General features: G+C 48.5%; 2 protein-coding genes across 3 annotated transcripts in view; one reads left to right on the plus strand and one right to left on the minus strand.

The window, feature by feature from the left end:
- Positions 1-12,229, minus strand: part of Klhl18 (kelch like family member 18) — a 60,189-nt gene that overhangs the window by 13,688 nt on the left and 34,272 nt on the right. For both annotated transcript variants that reach the window (XM_038321911.1, XM_038321910.1), the window contains exons 4-6: positions 9,809-10,007; positions 1,726-1,886; positions 15-151 (exon numbers count right to left, since the gene is read on the minus strand). In XM_038321911.1, the coding sequence (XP_038177839.1) occupies positions 15-151; positions 1,726-1,886; positions 9,809-10,007 (497 nt within the window). The remainder of the gene's footprint in view (positions 1-14; positions 152-1,725; positions 1,887-9,808; positions 10,008-12,229) is intronic.
- LOC119808846 (neutrophilic granule protein-like) lies at positions 6,256-8,154 on the plus strand. Its single transcript, XM_038321322.1, is given in 5 exon segments — positions 6,256-6,432; positions 6,548-6,649; positions 7,453-7,539; positions 8,037-8,114; positions 8,116-8,154. Coding segments are annotated over 5 exon segments (483 nt in total).

Raw genomic sequence — 12,229 nt, forward strand, 5'->3', positions numbered from 1 at the left:
GAGTTGCAAGATACCTGCTGAGTTGAGGCCCCCCACGGCATAGATGAGCCCAGCGATGGATGTGCAGCATCGGGGCCGAGTCCTGAAAGCTGGCAGGTGGGGCCGGCGCTCTGGCATGAGGTGATAGTCCTTTGCTTCATCTACCAGGTCCCTGAAATAAGAAATAAGGAGTAAGAAGCTAAGAGAGGAGATCCCCCCCACCTTGGTCACATTTACACTGGCTCCTCCATACCTAAATGTAGGAATATCTGGGAAAAGTCTTCCTGAAAATAAAACCTACAGTATCTGTCTGTCTCTCTCTCTTATGCTGGGGATTGAATCTTGGACCACACATAAGTCAGAATGCTCTACCTCTAAGCTATATCCCCAACCCTTATGTGAGGTTTAGTGTCCAAGAATTCAGGTGATAAGAGGGGAAGCCATGCAAGGCTATTGAGATATGCGCAAAAGTGAAGACTCCAAAAGAGCAGAGGCCAACCCAGCTACTGTAACCAGAACAACTGCCTTCTAACAGGCACCAATCAGAGAACACCCCAGCTACCGTAACCAGAGCAACTGCCTTCTAACAGGCACCAATCAGAGACCACCCCAGCTACCGTAACCAGAGCAACTCCTTCTAACAGGCACCAATCAGAGACCACAGCTACCGTAACCAGAGCAACTCCTTCTAACAGGCACCAATCAGAGACCACAGCTACCGTAACCAGAGCAACTCCTTCTAACAGGCACCAATCAGGTGTGATTTGAAAACCAGTATGGGGGCTAAAATGGAGGTGCTGGGGGAAGCTCCACAGCCTACTTCCTATCAGCACTGAGCTCTCCCTTCCTAACCCCAGGACCATCCCATGGCTTACATCCTCCAATCAATCACCCATCACCTACACTGTGGCAACTGTTGCCAGGTGCTCCAGACGGACTTCCCCACCTCCAGTCTGTCTCTCCAGCCCCTCCAGACCACAGGCCACATGGCTTTTTCTAAGAGCCTTCTTTGATAGCTACGTACTACTGACAAGATGGTTCATATGCCTCGATATCACCCTTCACAATGCTCATCACTGGGCCATCCTAGCTCCCTCCAGCCACACACCCCCACTTCCTGTCACACAAAGCCTGCGCCATGCCACGGACTTCCCCCGAACCTGCTGATCCCAACTATGGGCGAAATCATGCAGAACTCAATATGTGAAACATCCTGTCAGCAGAGGAAAAAAACCAAACCGAGCACTGCACTGTAAATCTAACAAGCACCTGGAAAGACAGGCCTTTTCTCCGTCTTAACTGAGTAACAACCCATCTTCTGAGCTGTGCTGGTGGCTCTGGGTGGAAACTGCACACACTGGCACACAAGACCCTCCTTTTCAATCACCCACTCATCAGAGGTTACTGCATTGGCTACTACTTATTGAAGAAAGTGAGGAGTTCCAGGAAGTCCTATTTGTACTATCAAGTCAGCTGCTGCTGTGAGAAAGGTCCAACCAGGCAGTGCAGACAGCACACTCATGGACTCAGAAGATGAAGAACACATAGATGACTCAGGGAAGAAAAGGTCCCTTCTGCTCCCGTGTGGCGTCTCTCTCACCACCATGTGAGTCCTGTGCAATTCATGCATGATGAATTAAGACTGACTGCTTCAAATCCTTCCTTCCTTGAGCTACGACAGGTGGCCAACTCCTCGTTATGCCTAGGACCCTGGGCAGTGTCCTGGACAAGGCCACCCACACTTACCTGCACTTGTGACAGCAACGAACCAGGTCATCTTGCTGCACTCGGTCTGATAGGAACTGGGGCCGGCAGAGAGGCAGGCGGATATTGGATAGCAGCTCTGGCAGGCATGGTCCCCTCTGCTCCCGGTCGTATCTGACCCAGGCCAATGCAGCTTCAAAAACCTATGAGACAAAGATCAGATGCTCTGGCAGCAACAGAGATCACACTCCGGCTTAGTCTCAGTTTTCCACTGCCTGTACCGAAACAGGTCCTCAGGCGACCCATCTTTCCTCCTAGTCATGTCTGTGTCTGTAGCTTTCTTTCCACTTCTCCAGCTCTGCTCTTAGGTCCAGCCTTGTTTTGAGACAGGGTTGCCTGTGCAGCCCAGGCTGGACTAGAAGAATTCAAGAGCCTCCCAAGTGCTGGCATGACAGATGTGGGAGACCATGGCAAGCTGAGGTCGAGTCTTTTGTAATGTGGGCCTAGGTTACTGTGAAAGCTTCCTGGCTTTTGTTATTATTTCCTTTCTGCATCACAGCAAACGTCTATTTCTCTTCCTTCCTGCTGCACTCACACCCCCAGCTCTAAACTCTCTACACCAGGCAGGCCAGGCCAGTTCCTCTGCCCCACAATCAAAGCCGGTGGCCATTTTCCTCCTTCTCTCTGTTTAAGCCTCTACCCTCTAAAGTCTAGCTGAAGACGTATGTTCTCCTAGGAGCCTTCCTTAATACCTCTAACCACAAAAATATTACTTTCTGAAGCCCCTCAGACCTTACAGATTGCCATTCAAATGAATGTGAGCCACCCAAGACACACTAATTAGGAGAAGAATAGAGGAGGCAAACACTCCACTCTATGTCCATGCTGAAAAGCCAGGACCCATTTCTCTGCTGGTCACCAATATTCAAGTTAGGGAATCTTCAGATATTCAAGAAATTTAGGTGAGTTTGTGCTAACATCACAGTGGTTGCATCCTAGAAAGTCCTAGCCAAGCCAAGACTCTCTCAGAGGCAGAGACAAAAGGATAAGGTAAACACTGGTTTTATTCCTTGCCCGGGGAAGACTTGCAAAGGTCCAGTATGAGGCTGGGGCCAGGCCAAGGTATTCAGTTTTTTGTCCCTAGGAAACTGACTTTCCACCCTAAAAGACTGGTTATCTATCAGTCCTGAGGTAGCTGTGTCTGAGGTAGCCTGTGTTATCTTGTCAACAGTGCCGTGGACCTCAAACCAGAGCCCCCACTCCCAGGAAACCATTCTTGTTCTTCTTTTCTTTTTTCTTTATTGGTTTGAGACAGGGTTTCTCTGTGTGGCCCAGCCTGCACTAGAACTCACTCTGTAAACCAAGTTAGTCTTATCTAAATCCAAGTGCTGGGATTAAAAGCATGTACTACCACTGCCTGGTAGGATGCTACACGTCTTAATAAATTCATTGACATAAGCTACGCCAAACCAAGACATGGTTGCTCTTTCCTGAAACAGGCAGTATAGAATCATCTGCACATAAGGTTACATGTGGGGCATGTCCTAATCCTTGAGAAGCAGGGGTTTAATCATAAACAACAACCAATCTAGTTTGTCTTTACTAGAAGATGGCTTTTAGCTTAAGATGGAGGCAGGTTGCTTCATCTGCTTTCTGATCCCTTTTAGGAGAACAATAGCTCCTTAGCCAAGGGCTGGTAGGAAGACTGAAGGCCATTCCCACTAGCAAGGGAGTCTCCAGAAGAAAGGCGAGGAGGCCTGGTTTGGTCCACTTTCAAGCTGCTTCCTAGAATGGCCTATCCCCCAAACAGGGATTTGTGTACCTTTGGGCTGTGAGCTGCTAGAGGCAAAACACAGTGATGCTGATGTTAAAGCTGGGAGGGACGGGGGGGGGGCACGGATTAGCACCTCTTAATTTTTCAAGTTTTATACTGATCTGAACAAAAGACCAAGAATGGCTCAGTGGGAAAAGGGCCTTGCTGTGCAAGCCTGTATCTGACTTTTATCCTGGGACCCACATGGTAGAAAAAGAGAACCAATTCCACAAAGTTGTTCCCTGACTTCCACACTCCTGCCATGGCTATGTGTGTGCATGTGCACACACTAAAAAATAATATTTAGTAAGTTTATTTTTTATTGAGACATGGCCTCACTGTGCAGTCTTGGCCATCCTAGACTCACTATGTAGACCAGGCTGGCCTTGAACTCACAGAGATCATCTGTAAGTCCTTTGATGCTCCAGTGGCCAGGCCATTTCCTCAGACTTCCAGCTAATTGCTGGGATTGCCCCAAGATCAGGCCACAAAATCCCAGTCGCCCTGGGAAGTCCTGCTCCCTCCACAACCTCTATATAAAGCTTGCCTCCTCCTCAGATCTTTGCTGCTTCTTTCCCAAGGAGAGGCAGCCATTTTCTTGGTTCTTTCCCCAATAAATCTCTTGTGTGACTTGGCTTCCTACTACCAGAATACTTTTCTCCTCAGAGCTTATACCCTCCTGTCTCTGCCTCCCAAGTGCTGAGCTTAAAGGTGAGCACCACCACACATACCTTCATTTTATTCTGAAAGACAGGGTCTTACTGTGTAGCTCTGGCTGGCCTGAACCTCATTTTGGAGGCCAGTCTGGCCTTGAACTCACAGAGATCTACTTGGCTCTGTCTCCCAAATTCTGGGATTAAAGATGTGTGCTACAATGCCCAGTCCATAAACAATTTTAAAAACCAAGAAGTGGCCAGGTGGTGGCAGGACATGCCTTTAATCCCAGCACTTGGGAGGCAGAGGCAGGGGAATCTCTGTGAGTGATGGAGGAGGTTACTTTTATTGGTTAATAAAGAAACTGCCTTGGCCCTTTAATAGGACAGAAAATTAGGTAGGCGGAATAGACAGAACAGAATTGTGGGAAAAAGGAAGCAGAGTCAGGCAGATGCTTCAGGCAGTCGCCATGCCTCTCCTCTCTGAGTCGGACGCAGGTAAAGATCTCTCCTGGTAAGTGACCACTTCGTGGTGCTACACAGATTACTAAATATGGGTTAGTCAAGATGTGAGAATTAGCCAATAAGAGGCTAAAACTAATGGGCCAGACAACGTTAAATAAATACAGTTTCCGTGTAATTATTTTGGGTAAAGCTAACCGGGTGGCGGGATGCAGCCTGACATTCCCTCTACATGTGAGTTTGAGGCCAGCCTGATCTACAAGAGCTAGTTGCAGGACTGGCTCCAAAGCCACACAGAGAAACCCTCTCTGGGGGGGGGGGGGGGAGAGACACACACACACACAAAAAAAAAAAAAAAAACCCAAACCAAACCAACAAAAACCCAAGAGGTGATAACATTCAGAGTTTTACAGTTGATGTATTTTTTTCAGCAGATTATTTTATATTACTTTATGAATAATACCAATCAAAATTTCTACTTCTTTCCCTCCTCCCACTTCCCTCCCACTCCCCCACTGACCCTCCCCCTCCCCCTACAGACCTAAGAGAGGGCAAGGTACCCTTCCCTGTAGGAAGTCTAAGGCCCTCCCTCCTCCATCCAGGCTTAGGAAGGTAAGCATCTAAATAGAATAGGATCCCAAAAAGCCAGTACATGCAGTAGAGACAAACCCCAGTACCATTATCATTGGCTTCTCAGTCTGCCCCAATTGTCAGCCACATTCAGAGCGTCCAGTTTGATCCCATGCTGGTTTAGTCCCAGTCCAGCTGGGATTTGGTAAGCTGGGGAGAGCTTGGCGGAGTGGGATGGTTGAGACGGAGGAAAGACAGATATGGGAGCAGGGAAGGAGCTATCTTAACTAAGGGAGCCATTTTGGGGTTGGCAAGAGGCTTGGCTCTAAAGGGGTTCCCAGGTGTCCACGAGGATGTCCCCAGCTAGGACCCTGGGCAGTGGAAGAGAGGGTAGCTGAACTGGCCTTGTCCCATAATCAGACTGATGACTATCTTGAATATCACCATAGAACCTTCCTCCAGCAACGGATGGAGATAAAGACAGAGACCCAAATCAGAGCACTGGACTGAGCTCCCAAGGTCCAGCTGAAGAGCGGAAGGAGGGAGAATATGAGCAAGGAAGTCAGGATCACGAGGGGTTGGTCCACCCACTGAGACAGTGTGTCTGAGCTAATGGGAGCTCACAGTTGTGTTTTTAAGATGTGTGTGACACTGTGGGTATCCCCCTGAACCTGGAAGAAGAGCTCAGGGTGGAGTCCATGGGTTCTGGGCAGCTATTCTGGGGATCAAAGCAGAAGAGGCAGGAAGAGAGAGAAGACCTGTGATTGGCAGGTCTGGAGGGGCCCAGCAGGGGCACCGAGGCCCAGAGTTAACAGCATGCCCAGTCTGCCAACAAGTCTCTTGCTTCTAGCTCAGGACTCACTTCAAGGTCCTGGTCTATTGCCCAACCTCCTTGCCTCTCTTGGCCAACAGTGTTTTGTAATGTGGACCAATACTTGATTGATCAATACTCTAGCCAAATGAAGAAGGGGCCCCTTTCTGGAGCCATCAGCCATTTATGTCACCAGCAGTCCTTGAGTAAGGCAGCCTAAGCATCACCTAAATAAAAGGAGTCAAGGCGATGTGTCAGAGACAATGACCAGGCTGTGGAAGGCATTTGTGCTGGTGGTGGCCTTGGCTGCGGTAGCCTGTGAGGCCATTCGCCGATCAAGATATGAGGATATTGTTAACCAGGCCATAGAGGGATACAATAATGGGCGTCCAGGAAAGCCCCTCTTCCGCCTGGTAGATTACACCGTGCTACCTCTTCTGGTGAGTGTGCAGACCTGGACCAGGCTGACACAGCAGTGTCACCTAAGCCCTCTGTGCTTTGCTCCCGAGCCTGTAGGAGAGACAGACGGTCACGAGTTCTCTGTTGCTCCCTTAGACTTCCACCAGCATCATCTTATTGGAGTTCAGGATTAAAGAGACAGAGTGCCTCTCCTTCCTGGATACTCAGCATCAAAACTGCAGCTTCCTGGAGGATGGGGTGTTCTCCCAGCTCCCAGACTGCCTTGCGGGGGGAGCAGAAGCTCTCTCCTCCTTTGGCTCCCTCCACATCACCAGCAGCAGTTTTAACCGGAAGCTCCTGAGTGCTCAGTGCATAAAGGAGCCTGGAGCTGACATGGTGATGCCAGCTGACTCCACACTTGCCCTCTGACCTCTATAGGCCTGCACTCTCACACACGCCCACACAACAGTTAGAAAACAAAGCAAAAGTAGACTTCTTTAATGCATTTGCTTCCTACAAATTAATGTAATTACTTACTGAAACAGCAATATGTGGCTCAGTGGTAGTCTTGCTTAGCATGTCAGGACCCTGGGTGTAAATCCCAATGCCACACAAACGGTGTGGGAGGAGGCATTACATGCTAAAATCTACTAAACATAAAAAAACAGCAAAATGACAAAGTGTGTCTGCAACTCACTTAGAGATGTTGTTTATTAAAAATAGAACCAGAGAGTAAGGTGTTTCAAATGTTCTTTTACCAGTCAGATTTAAAGCACTGGCTACATTTACTGACTCACAACCTCATTTCCCAGGGGCAGGAAAAAGCTGTTCTTGTCTTCTTCACCCAGGACCTTCAACAAACATGGTTCTCTCTAGACATGATAACTTCTAATAATTTATACGAATATTTACATTCATGGGCGTGCATCTGTCCCTCCTGTCCACTATCTCTCTCTTTCCTGGCTCTGGCTTGCATCTCCGATTTGAGGACAGAGCTGGCCTCTCTCCAGAAATGTGACATGACCCCTCTAGCTCCTGTGTCTCCCCCACCCCACCTATAGGAGGAGCGAAACTGCACAGGTCAATTCCTCAGAAGGTGGTGGTCAACCTCCTTGACCTCGATCTGCGACAGGGACTGCAGTAGAGAGGTGAGCAGCCTGCTGCCCTCCCATGTCACTCCAGGCTTCCCACTGCGTGGCCCAATTCCAAGGTTCCCCATCCTCTCCCGCTGGGCTTCCTCTTGGGCCCTGGAAGACACTGACTGACTGTGTATGTGCAGCACACACATGGTCTTCATCTGGATACAGAGCCAACAAGGCCTTGGCAGCAAGTGTGTGGGAAGGTGTGGCGTGTGTTGTCAGCATGGCTTAGATCTTCCCACTGGCAGGAAAGGAGGGCCCTGGAAGAGGTCTAGAGGGGCCTGGTGCTCTGCAGCACCAATTCTCTGGCCTTGAGACAGCCAGTGGGAGCCCACCTCCTCCAAGTTCAGGTCTGCCCAGGCCCTCTGGGTTCTGGTGGATGGAGGCTAGGCCTCCATGTCCCACCATTCCCTGGTCGCCTGTCCCTCTCCTTGAGGGGAGACCACAGGCAGGTTGGGAAAGCATCTCTGTTGTGATGGAGCTGACTGTCTGGCATCTCCCTGCAGGCTGCCCTATTGTACAATTATCCCGATTACCCTGTGGAAGATCTTCCTTCTGAGATCAGGAACATTTACGAAAACGCCCAAGTTTGACATCATCAACAACATCCTTCGTAATTTCTAGGGCTGGAGAAGGGAGGGGAGGCTCTACCTGCCACTATGCACTCCTCTTCCCCACTATCCACCTCCCTCTACTGTCTTCAGGACGCTGCTTACTGCACTTTCCAGGAAGGTCTCAGGAATCTGCCTGCCTCTGCTTCCTGAGTGTTGAGTACAGGCGTGTGCCACCACCGGCAGGCAGGTGTTATACTTGTTAATAAACTTGCTTTGCATAAGTCATCTGAGTCCCAGCTTTTTATCTTCTTTATATTCTCAGCCCATGACAGAAGAGGGCATGGATTCCCTGGAGTTATAGCTATAAGCAGTTGTAAGTCGCCCAACATGAGGAAACCAAACTTGGGTCCTCTGGGAGACCTGCCCAATCACAAGTCTCTCTTTTCCTGCCTCTTCTGTTTTGATCCCCAAAACAGCTGCCCAGAGCCCACGGACTCCACCCTGAGCTCTTCATCCAGGTTCACAGAGATGACCATTTGGAGGCCACACTCAGGGGGATACCCACAGTGTCACACACATCTTAAAAACACATCAGCTGTAAAACTCTGAACAGCATCAGTTCTTTGTCTTTAAAACTGTTCATGGGCTGGGTGTGGTGGCACACATCTTTAATCCTAGTACTTAGGAGACCGAGCCAAGTAGATCTCTGTGAGTCCAAGGCCAGACTGGTCTCCAAAGTAAGGTTCAGGCCAGCCAGAGCTACACAGTAGGACCCTGTCTTTCAGAATAAAAATGAAGGTATGTGTGGTGGTGCTCACCTTTAACCCCAGCACTTGGGAGGCAGAGGCAGGTGGGTATAAGTGTTATAGCTCAGAGGAGAAAGTGTCCTGGTAGTAGGGAGCCAAGTCACACAAGAGATTTATTGAGAAAGAGACAAGAAAACGGGCTCTTAACCACTGAACCATCTCTCCAACCCACAAAATCCCACCTCTTCAAATTCAACGTGCCTCTTATTCTGTACCTGCATCAACAAATGACATCCCCAGGGACACACCACAAGGCTGAGCACTTGAAGCTTACGCCCAGTCATCAGGGCTGCTCCCTAGCAAGCCCTCCCCATCTCCCACCACTGTCCGTCCCATACACTTCATTCCGCTCAGATGTCACGCTCGTTCTCAGCTGAGAAACCAATCAGGGCAGAATGTCAAAAGAGACACCTCCCCCATAGGCTGCATGCACACCAGCTCTCGCGGGGACTGCTATGGGGCACATGACTTTTGCTCCGATCTAAGGCTCAGCCCCTGTTGCTTAGATTCTGATTCTTCTCACTTCAAACACCATCCAGCCACCATTTTCTCATTTCTCTTGCATCACCAAGTCCCCCTCCTGTGGAGAGTCCCATCAACACTCAAGGACATAGAATTTTTCTCATGTTAACAATAACAACAGTAACAATGACACTCCCTCCAACTCTAAGTGCTTGATTTCCAGTTTCTGGCAATATGATTTCTAAGCTCTAACAATAAGGGAAATGTAGCTGACAAATATACTGTTATTTAGATACTAAAATAAAGTCTTTAGGAAAAATATATGTAACAAAGCAAACCCCACAATACATAAAAATTGTATATTCATCATTTGTTTTAAAAAAAAAGGAAGGAGAGAAGGAGGGAGGAGGGAGGGAGGGAAGTAAGTCCGGACAGACGGCTGCTGTGCTCACCCACCTGCTCCTCTGACTTCACGTTCAGCTCATCCCGAGACACCAGCTCAAGCACGTCTTCCAAGGGCAGGGCCAGGAACTCTTCAGACAGAGACACCTCCACAAAGTGCTGGTGGATGAAGCTGTTGGCTGCATCATACAGCACAGCGCACATCATCGTCTCGGCAAACTGGCGCACACCCAGGCAATTTTTGGGGTGAAGTCTTTTGTTATAAGATGAAAAAAAGAAAGTTAAGAGGAAGTAATGCTATCTTCAATCATTCTCAAAACGGTTTTGAGTACAGCCACAGAAGAAAAGCTCTACTTTGTTCCCAGCTTTCTAGGAACCCCTATGATATCAGACACCCCTCTCCACAGCTCACTTCTAACGGTATTACATTAAGATGGGTTAGCCTCAAGTCTTTGCTTCTTGGGGCATGGCCCTCTGCATGTTGAAGTGGAGGGACTCTCGGGAGTCCTGGGAAGCAGCTGTCAGATGAGAAGACAGGAAAGCATGAACTGTCACCACATCCAGCTGCTGTGGTCTGGAGGGCACCCAGGGCACTAGTCCACCTCTAGGTCCCAGGAAGGCACAAAGGCATAGAAGAGACACCTTCTTCAACACAGGGAACAGTATACATTTTTCCTTTTCTATGTAGGCTCAATGAACCTACGAGCTCAGACCCCCTAGAAACAACAACAGCAGCTATTAATAGTTTATCCTTTTAGTGACTAAGACACTTTGCTAGACTTTTTATACCCATGACAGATCATTATACCCTGGAAGGATTTAATTTTATCACCTGTAACTATGTATATGTGTGTGAGTGTGTGTACACTTATGCAGATGCCTGCAGAGGCCACAGGAGCAGGATCCCTGGAGCTGGGTTACAGGCAATTGACAGCTGCTCTGTGTGGGTGCTGGAAATTCAACTCTGGGCCTTTGGAAGAGCAGCAGGTGCTCTAACTGCCGAACCATCTCTCCAGTCCCTGTTTATACTTTTTTGAGGTGCCAGGGATTAAATACAGACCTTGTACATGTAGGCAAACACTCTACCCATGAATTCCATCTTCAGTTATTCAACAATCTTTTTTAAGCGCTGGAAAGACGGCTCAGAGGTTAAGAGCATTCACTGCTCTTCTAGAGAATTTGAGTTCAGTCCTCAGCACCCACATTCGGTGTCTCACAATCTCTTCTAACTCCGGTTCCAAGAGATCTAAGGTACTCTTCTGGTCTTGGAGGGCACACACATAGCACACACACATGGCACAGGTGAACACACGCATACACACGTGTATGTATAAGTGTAAGTATGAACATACACACTTATGAGGTCTCACACACACACACACACACACACACACACACACACACACACACACACGGAAAGAGTCATATACAAAGAATCTTTTTAAAAAATCAACCCTGAGGCTGGAGAGATGACTCAGTGGTTAAAAGCACAGTGGTTAAGGTCCAGAGGTCCTGAGTTCAATTCCCAGCAACCACATGGTGGCTCACAACCATCTATCATGGGTTCTGATGTCCTCCTTTGGCACGCTCTATGAAGATAGAGCACCATATACATAAAAATAAATAAATCTTTAAAAAAAATCAACCCTGCAGATTGCTCTCTTTTTACAGTTGAAGACAGAGGCCCAGGGAAACCAAGAAATGTGTTCCCAGTACTTTGACAATAAGTAGAGGCACTGAGGTTGAAGTCAGGCCTCTGGATTCTATGGCTATAAGGCCATGGCAGGCCTGTACTCTTAGAACCTGGATGGTCCTGCTGCTGTCCCTTTCTGCGGAACCCGGGCATGTTCCTTAAGATCTCAGACGTGTCATTAATGTTTTCACACGGAGAAGATAATAAGATTCCAGCACAGCCAGAGCAGTTCTGTTACACAGAGAAACCTTGTCTCAGAGAGAGAGAAAGAAAGAGACAAAGAGTGAGAGAGGGAGGAAGGGAGGATGACCACTATGTACCTATTAGGGCTAGAGCTATGATTGCAAAAGGATGTAGGAGCCGGATGTGGTGGCATGTGCCTTGTTGTCCCAGTAATTGGGATAGTAAGGCAGGAGAATCACTTGGGCTCAAAAGTTTGAGGGCACCCTAGGCCACATAATCTCTAAAAACAAATGAACGAACAAATAAACAAAGCCAGGTATAGTGGTACACACCTATAATCCCAGCACTCTATAAGCGGAGGCAGGAGGATCAGGAATTTCAGGTCAACCTGGACTATATGAGACCCTGTCTCAAAGAAACAAACCATGTCCAGGGCGCTAGCTCAGTGGATAAGAGCACCAGCTGTTCAAGCCTGGTGACCTGAGGTTGACCCCCAGGGCCCACAAAAAAGTTGTACGTATCCATTGGATATCACAGTGAGATTGGAGGGGGAGACAAGAAATCTGACCATCATGGGCCAGCTAGCCTGGAGTTCTCAC

The sequence above is a fragment of the Arvicola amphibius genome, chromosome 3 (genome assembly GCF_903992535.2).
Source record: "Arvicola amphibius chromosome 3, mArvAmp1.2, whole genome shotgun sequence".
Taxonomy (NCBI): domain Eukaryota; kingdom Metazoa; phylum Chordata; class Mammalia; order Rodentia; family Cricetidae; genus Arvicola; species Arvicola amphibius.